We start from the raw sequence: 9548 nt of genomic DNA on the forward strand, positions 1-9548 counted from the left end.
CAACAAAAAATATGAAATTGAATTTAAATATTCAAATTTTGATCCGTTACTCAGTAAAATTTTTAATTCAATAGATATTATTTTTAAGGAATAATATTACTAAAGCTTTAATATTTTATAGATTGAACAACTTATACTTGTTTTTAAAAATTCAACTTATAGTATACCCGGAAGTAAAACCACTTTTTAATTATAATAAATAATATGATAATTTATTTGTTTCACAAAATAGACTCATATGTAAAAATGAGAGGTGAAGTATAATGATAATTAACAAATTAATATGTTAAGTTAGATATAAAAAGATTTTAATATGGATGAATAATTTAATAAAGGAAATTAATATGGTAAGTTAGATGATATCAAATGATTCTTTAGAATATTCTCTTTAAGATTTTCGAAAATAAATTAAAGTTGCATCCACTATTTAACTTGTAACCAATTAATCTATCAATTCATCTGTAACCTATTTGTAACCAACTTATTAAAATTATATAGTTTACAAAACAATGTTGTGTACTTTCGTTTTATTAGGGGATGTCAAAAAATGTGAGAAAAATATAAATTTAGTTATGTTCTTACCCAAAAATTTTGGACGATAAAAATTGTATAATATTTAATTATTTAAAAGAGAACAGTTATGGGACATAAAAAAATTTACGGGTAAGGACGACATGAAACAGGACGGGACAGGACAAGACGGAATGAGACGAGATGTCTTTGTCATTCTAAAATAGTTACGTGTAGTTATATCATGTAAGTAAACCAAATATACTACTCAACAATATTTAAAATTTCGAAATTATAAAAAAATATTAAACGAAAACATTTTATACATTCGAAATATACATAAATTAGTTACAACATATGCCTTCCCGTGCTGTAGCACGGAGTATCACCTAGTATGTCTAAATCAACAAAGGTTTTAACTTTTAAGCCAATTTGGCACTATAGAATACAATTTGGGATCGTAATTCATAAGTGAAAGAGCGAAATATCACATCTTCAAAATGTTGGAGCAAAAACCTAAAATGCCAACTTTGTTATTTAATTAAATTAGAAAGCAATGTGGTCTCTAATCTATTGTTTACTTAAATTAGAAATCAAAATACATGTTTGGTCTCATATTCTTGTTCCCTATGAAAAATTAAGATCACGTCTTGAGACGACATGAATTGAAATCAAATATTTTTTTTAAAAAACAATTAATAAATATATTAATAAATTTAAACGATTTATTTGCAATCAAATTCAAAATAGAAAAACAAATTGAAAGTCCGAGATCTCCATTTTTGAGATGGAAATAGAATGGAGATCGGCCAGAGCATTTATATAGCTTTATTATTTATTACCAAGTAAGTATACGAATTGCACTGATTTGAGTTAAAATAGATTGTTGACTTCAATACAAGAGAACAACATCATGTAGCAATGATCATCCTTGTTGCATATGATCCAATGTTATTTTCGAATTCCCAGCTTTACAGTATCTATTATTTAAAAGTGAACATATTGTATCATTATTATTGACTTTGATTTTCAATTAATAGCGGTCAAAGAATACACATATATCTTTTTGTGTGAAGTGGCATGACTTTAGCACCCACAAGTTACAGAAATCAGATTGGTTATTCTTGGAGTGGACTAAACCTTTGTTCGTACTCGAGGGCGAACCCCTCATTTCCACAAACGAAACAACCTCACAGCTCCATCAAATCCTCCTCGCTTCATAAAGACCATGTAAAACACTTGGGTGTTTCTATGAGGTATCGCAATGAAAACCAGAAAAGCTGCATCCAAATCCTTTCTTCTAGAGTAACCCAGAGTCAAAGATGCAAATGTGAAATAATCAGGAGTCAGCCTAACCTGAATCAATTTACACAGCTTTTGTAAGATACAAGAGGTTGTATGTGCCATCATAAACTGCTACTTGCACCATCATAAACTGATCAGCACAATGATATGGTGTCACCAACCTAATTACAAAATCCCATCTTCCTTCATTTTCTTGAACAACACATGAGCTTCAAGCTTTAACCCTTCCCTAGACAATCCTGATATCATTATAGTGTAGGTTACAATATTAGGCTTCACTCCTTTGTTAGGGAGGCTACAAAACAAATCAACAGCATCTTTCACTTTACCGGCCTTGCACATCCCTTGAATGATGATTGTATATGTAATAATACCAATATCCATCTCTCTCTTTTGCATATCCTCCAATATCATCAACGCTTTCTCTAGCTTCCCATTATAGCATAGACCATGTAACAAAACGTTGTAAGTCCTAATATTGGGAGGCACGCCATGCATTCCTCTCTTTTGCATATCTTCAAATATCATCAACGCTTTCTTTAGCTTCCCGTTATAACATAGACAATGTAACAAAACATTGTAGGTCCTAACATTCGGAGGCACGCCTCGAGAAACCATATGACTAAAAACCTCTTGGGCGACATTAGGTTTGCCGACTTGACCAAAACCTTGGATAAGAGTAGTGTAAGTGACTGTGTTCCCCGCCAATCCTTTTTGAGACATCTCGTAGAAGATTTTCATCGCATCCTCAACCTTCTTACACTTGCAAAACCCATTTATGAGAGAAGTATAAGCTACTACGTCTGGAAAACAACCCTTGGTTTCCATCCAATAAAACATTTGTTTGGCCTCATCTAAGCGACCATCCATGCAAAGCCCATTGATCAATGAAGTGTAAGTAACAATGTTAGGAGCTATAGACATTTCAATCATCTCATTGTACAACTCTTTAGCATCCAAAAGCTTTCCTTCTTTCACAAACGCATCGATCAATGCATTGAAAGTGATTACATCAGGGTTGATTTGCCTCTTCATCATACCCCTCAGCAACGGAGCAGCATCTCTCCATCTACCAGAACCACAAAGACCGTTTACAAGAGAAGTATACGCAACAACATCTGGTCTAATCCCATTGTTCTCCATTTGGTTGAAAACGTTCAACGCGTTATCCACATGCCCGTTTTTGCAAAGACTATCAATGATCGTTGTATACATTACAACATCGGGTTTAATCCCCAACTCCACCATCTGATTCACCATAAACATGGCCTCCTCGACTCTATTCCCGAGACAGAACCCATTAACCAGAGAGGTAAACGTGACAATGTCAGGCTCAAAACCAAGTTTCATCATCTTCCCAAGAAACGATGAAGCAAGAAAAGGCTGAGAAGATTGGCAAAAACAGTTCATCAAAAGATTGCAAGTATAGAGATCATGTGAAACTCCCATCACTTGCAGATGTCCACAGAGATTGATCACAACATCAAACTTCTTCATTTTGGCAATAGCAGTTAACAATCTCGTGAAATCGATGATAGAAGGAAGAGGACGAGACTCAACCATGTGAGCGAACAAATCGAGAGCTTCGTTAAACTGAAGAGAGTGTAGACCATTTCTCAAAATCTCTCGGTAATTACAAAAAGCTCGTCGGACCCAGAAACTAAAACCTAAAAGGCGGCTAAAGGAGAGAGCTTTCCCAGGATTACCTTTCTCAATACGATGTCGGTGAAGATGAAGAAACCTCATCGCCATTGATGCAAATCCAAGAAGAAATCGATTGGGTTCGTTCCAAATCGAAAGTTACATCAACAGAGTGGATTGAGAGAGATCGAAGGTTTCTTAATTTCCGATTACTTGGAAGATACGAATTTGAGAATTTGATAACCAAAGAAGCGGCGGAGCGGAGGAAGGAGGAAGGCGGCCAACGTTTGTACACGTGTACTGTTTTGACTTTTTTGGTAAGATCGTTGACTTCACGTTATTTGAAAGATCCGACCTAAATGGATCACTCAAATGGGTAAAAAGCTCAATTGTTTGTAAAAATGTTAATATCCACTATCCAAAATATAAATTTGTATAATTGAGAAATTCCTTTAAATAACACTATAAACGTATTTTTTTCCAAAAATACCACATTTTAGTTTTTTTTTCTAAAAATACCACAAAAGTTTTTTTTTCTAAAATTACCACAAACATAAAAAATTGAATTTTTTTTTTTGTCAACCATTGGGTTACAACTGGCCGGCCTATTAGTCAAATTCCTACATTCATAGGAGCCGGGATTCGATCCCGAGTGTGATGATGCCTTCTACAAATAGACTTACCTTCTGCCACTGCACTAAGGTCACTTCACAAAAAAAAAAATTAATAATAATCATAATAATAATAATAATAATTTTTTTTATGTTTGGATTGACAAATTTAGTTTTAGGGTATAGTTTTTAGGGGTAGGTTTTAGTATTTATAATTTAGGAATTAGTTTTTAGTATTAAAACTTTAGTTCAATTATGTGGTATTTTTGGAAAAAAATACAGTTTAGTGGTACTTTTGGAAAAAAAAACTAAATTATGGTATTTTTGGAATAAAAACATATTTTAGTGGTATTTATGACAATTGTCCTTTGTAATTCTCTGTTAGGAAAGTGGTTTGCATACATATATTTTTTTAACATGACTTTCCAAATTTACATTAGTTTTTTTTTCAACACTGCATACTTTATTAATGGGAATGTTGGCGATTTAGTACGTCTTAGAAACTTAATTAGAAAAGTAATACGTGTACTATTCACAATTGGAAAGAAAGACCGTGTGAGAGAGAGCTCGACAGAAATAGCAAATTTGGTGGGCCAGGGTGTTCTGGGTAACTTTACTAATTAACCCTGCTCCAATTGTCTTGCCGAGCAAAAAGTTTTTGTTGTATTATGAGGAGGAGAGAAAAGTAGTTTTTTTTTTTTTTTTTTTTTACGCTCAGATTTTTTTTTTGTTTGTTCTTTTTCTATTTTTTTTGTATTCTCCTTCCATCTAAAAACTAAAATATTAGTCAATAATTTTTTTTTTAAAACCAAATTCCAGATATAAAAAAAATCTATGTTTTTTTCTCTATTATTTGATATGCATTTTCTCTATTATTTGAAACTAGGTGCTTCCCCACGCAACGCGTGGGTTGTGGTGTAATTGACACTTTCTTGTTTTTTTGATCTTTTTGTATTCTCTTTTGTATTATTTCGTTTTAATTAGGCATATATGGACTTCGCAGACACTTGTATTAATATACTATATGTTTATACTATTTCATTTAGATGTGTACAATTGGAGCGTTTATTTTTTTATGAATTATGAGGATGTTGTTTCTTGTTTTTGAGTATCCAATCTTATCATTGACTGATATTGTTTCCAATACATTTATTGTATTTTAGATTTCTAATTAACTGCTTGTGTAAACCCTTCATACGTTGATGTTGCAATAATAAGTTATTTTTTAAAAGTAATTATCTTCCGTGTAAGTGATTATGTTTGTATGCCCATGTTTTGGTCTAATATCAATAAGATCGTTTCTGTTTTTTTTTAGTTGGCTTTGAAACCAATTTTGAGTTAAGCAAATAATGGGTTGAATTATGGTGTTAATAAGTAATATAGATTCTTATGTATATATATTCTATATATGTGACTATAAGTTTAGCTAACTAAAAAATTCTGTAATATTTAAATATAATATTGAACATATATATATATATATATATATATATATTATTTGTGGGAAGAATGTATGGAATTATTGGATAGAAGTTATTTTTGAGTTAAATGACTTTTTATGCCTTTAAAGTGAGTTTAATATTATTAAATTTTCATATATGTCTTGACTTTTTTTTAAAAGGAATACCAAGTGTTTCCTTCCAAATTTGAAGTGACATAGTATTTTAGTTTTCTTATATGATTTTATGAACTTCAATGTAAAGGTTTTTCAAAGTAATAAGTACACTCACATTGATTGAATTATAAAATTTGGAGAAATGTTTATTTCGATTAATCATCTGCTCTTTTAAATATGTTAAAATAAGTATGTTATTGTTCCTACAAATAGGACAACATATATTATAGTTTAACCATGGAGTTAAGTAATGGAAATGGAACTTGTAATTGCAAGATAAAATGCTTATATATATTATGCTACACATTGATCGTTTAAAAATGAATAGGAACATCTAATTCTCAAATAAAGTTAATTTTTTTTTTGTTAAACCAACATATGTGAATTTAAATTTAACAATGCAAATTTTAAAAATAAATATGAATAGATTAGAAAAGCAAGAAATATAAAAGAAATATTTTATTTTTATATAAATAAAAGAAAAATTGAAAACAATGTTAAATATATATAATACTTTCTAAATTAAAATATAGAATCAAACTCTTACAAGTTACAACACATATGAGATATAACAACATTTGATATTGGTGGGAGAGGAGGAGAGAATGATTACTATAAGATGGTAATCCAAATTAGATAATGGAGATGAATCTATAAAAAATAGAACAATGTAAAATATATATATATATGGGAAAAATGTCATTAAAATCCCCAAGTCTACATTTTCGTTGATTTAAATCCCGAACTCTGCTTTTGGAAGAAAAAAACACCAATTATTTGTTGACTTCCAAATAAATCGCAAACTCTTGTTGACCCAGCCTTTTGAGGCACAACATTAAGTGGTCAAACGCAAAAATTAAACGGGGTTAATTATCTGTTAACGAAATCCGTTAATAGCAAAACGACGCTGTTTATAACACCCTAAAACCTCCAAATTAAGAAATCAATTCTCAATTTTCCCAATTCACAAACCCTAATCGATCTCAATTTATCTTTTCTTCTTTAATTTCTCTTTTCTTCTTCGGTTTCTCTCTTCTTCTTCGAGTTGACGAGATGAGTTCTAGCTCAAAGACATCGGTGGTAGCTTCGTTCGACCGTGGAGTGCCATTGAAGTGTGTTTGTGGAGCTGGTGTAACGATCTTTACATCGAGAACTGAAGAGAATCTTGGTCGACCGTTCTTCCGGTGTATAACAAAAAGAGATCTGGAATCTTCTCGTCATCGAAGATATCATGTTCGACTAGGGTTAGATCGATTAGGGTTTGTGAATTGGAGAAATTGAGAATCGATTTCTCAATTTGGGGGGTTTTAGGGTGTTATAAACAGCGTCGTTTTGCTATTAACGGATCTCGTTAACAGATAATTAACCCCGTTTAATTTCTCTGTTTGAATACTTAACGTTGTGCCTCAAAAGGCTAAGTCAACGAGAGTTTGCGATTTATTTGGAAGTCAACAAATAATTGGTGTTTTTTTCCTCCAAAAGCAGAGTTCGGGATTTAAATCAACGAAAATGTAGACTTGGGGATTTTAATGACATTTTTCCCATATATATATATAATACTTTCTAAATTAAATTATAGAATCAAACTCTTACAACACATATGAGATATAACAACATTTGATATTGGTGGGAGAGGAGGAGAGAATGATTACTTATAAGATAATAATCCAAATTAGATAATGGAGATGAATATTTTAAAATAAGAACAATGTAAAATATATATCATGTAGTCTCTAAAATTAAAATTTAGCATTAAAAATTTACAATGATATTTTTCATTTGTTTTTTACAATCCATACTACAAAAATAAGAAATCAAACATAAAAAAAAAACGAAAAATGATTTGAGATATTGTAGAAGAGAATGAGAGAACATGAAAATGAGATAGGAAAAGAATGTCAATATGAGAGAATGAGAGATTGAAAGAATACTTATTTATATGATAAAAAATGATGGAAGTTACATTTAGAATTATGAAGTTACAATAGTAATTTATTGTGTTTGAATAAAATTGAGTGGTAGAATATGATTAATGCATAATTTATTTTATTTTCAGTTATAATTTTATTTTAATGTGTGAGTTAAATTTTTTGTGTTTATTGGGTCTTAAATATTTTTTAAAGCAACTAGAAAGCAAAAAAAAAAAAAATAGAAAATTAGAAACATTAAATGAAAATCAACCAATAAGGAGAGACAAAAACCTTACAACCAAATCATGTGAATTCTTCAATCTCAATAATTTTTAAAGCCCCAAAGATAACTTATATTTTTTGTTTTTCACTCATCAATTTAATTTATAGTGCTAGATTTCATACTAATGGTTTCATCTTTAGAGAATTTAGTAAAATGGTATTTTTAAAATTATAATTTTTTTTTATATTTAAGTCTCAGCTGAATTATTCCTTTTTTGGATCATTTTTTATTTTCATTAAACATACAAAAACCAATTGTTTAATTATGCTCTTTTTGTTTTAAAAAACTTCAAATCATTAAAAAAATATATATTATATTGATCTTTGCAGATTTATCAATTGGATCACAAAACAAAATAGTATTTATAAATAGAGTTGATAGACTTTACAAAACAAAATAGACTTTATAAATAATTATATTGATCTTTAAATATTATATTGATCTTTATAAATTATTAAAAATGATACATGAATATGTGAGATAACCATAGTCATAATAGATAATTAGATATGGATCATTTCAACTTCATGATCTTATTGTGTGGTGAATATTGTAAGAAAATATGAAAATAATGACTTATAAGATGTTAATATAAAATAGAAAATGGAGATAAACCTTTTAAAAGATTAATATATATATATAAGATATACATATTATACAAACTCTAAAACTAAGCTTTTACAGTGATATTTGATTTGATTTTTATAACAAAAAAAACACAAAACAAAACAAAACAAAACAAAAAAAAAAGATTTGAGAGTAGTGGAAGAAGATGAGAGAATGAAAAAGTGATAAACTGAGAGAATAAGATAATGAGTATTTATAGGAAGAGAAATGATGAAAATTTACATTTAGAAAAATGAGAGTTACAATTCTAATTTATTGTTTTGTTTTAATACAATTGATTAATACAACTTAGTGGAGAAATAAAGTTAATGCATAATTTATAGGGAGAAGCTATAAAGATTTCAGTTTTATATTATGTGAGTTAAATGTGAAAATTAATTGTTTCTAAATTTGTGTTTTAATATAAATATTTTTTTTGTTAAAATTGCATTGCATGCCAAGTTGACCAATAAGGAGAGAGTGAAACCTTACTTTTATATACTCCCTCTGTTTCACAAAGAGTGTCATTTTGAGAGTTTTTCTTTGTTTCACAAAGACTGTCATTTTGTATTTCCAATGTGATTTTTAACATCAAATTTTCTAATTTACCCTTAATGACACTCTTTGTGAAACAGAGGGAGTATATGACTAGAATGAGTCCCACGCGTTGCGTGGCTTGAATAATAGAAAATATACTATGGAGCTTAATATATTGAGATTTATTTAGATTTTTTCTCAAATTAATTATTTTGTATTTCATATCCGTTAGAGTAAAAATTATATTATAACTTCTTAACAAAATACTTGTAGCAAAATATTAGATATGTGCAATACCAAAATGTAGGAAATAATATATTTAACAAATGGGACTACAAAAAATTTGAATGTATAATTAAGTTATGTAAAGTAAAGTTTTTTTGTTTTGGAATATCAAATTTTTCTTTTGTTTATTGGCAATAGTTAAGTAAGAATTGTTTTTACCAAAAATACCAAAAAACTATAAAGGAATCTTAATGATAAATGTTGAGATATATAGTAGAGTAAAACTTAATTTTGTTAAAAAAAAA

At 29.2% G+C, this 9548-nt stretch overlaps 1 protein-coding gene across 2 annotated transcripts; it reads right to left on the reverse strand.

Moving 5' to 3' along the window:
- On the reverse strand, positions 1572 to 3741 carry LOC104729830 (pentatricopeptide repeat-containing protein At5g41170, mitochondrial-like). Of its 2 annotated transcripts, none has more exons than XM_010448859.1 (2): positions 2145 to 3741; positions 1572 to 2054 (listed from the first exon to the last, which is right to left on the reverse strand). In XM_010448859.1, the coding sequence occupies exons 1-2, from the start codon at positions 3565 to 3567 to the stop codon at positions 1981 to 1983; spliced, it is 1497 nt and encodes a 498-aa protein (XP_010447161.1). In that variant the 5' UTR covers positions 3568 to 3741; the 3' UTR covers positions 1572 to 1980. The 2 variants fall into 2 exon arrangements, with proteins under 2 accessions (XP_010447161.1, XP_010447152.1); XM_010448850.1 differs by having other exon boundaries at positions 1572 to 1866; positions 1977 to 3741.

The sequence above is a fragment of the Camelina sativa genome, chromosome 2, assembly GCF_000633955.1.
Source record: "Camelina sativa cultivar DH55 chromosome 2, Cs, whole genome shotgun sequence".
NCBI lineage: Eukaryota > Viridiplantae > Streptophyta > Magnoliopsida > Brassicales > Brassicaceae > Camelina > Camelina sativa.

What these genes read in the sequence shown, in the direction of transcription:
- LOC104729830 (XM_010448850.1), bottom strand. Translation starts at nt 3,567, where the DNA reads ATGGCGATGAGGTTTCTTCATCTTCACCGACATCGTATTGAGAAAGGT.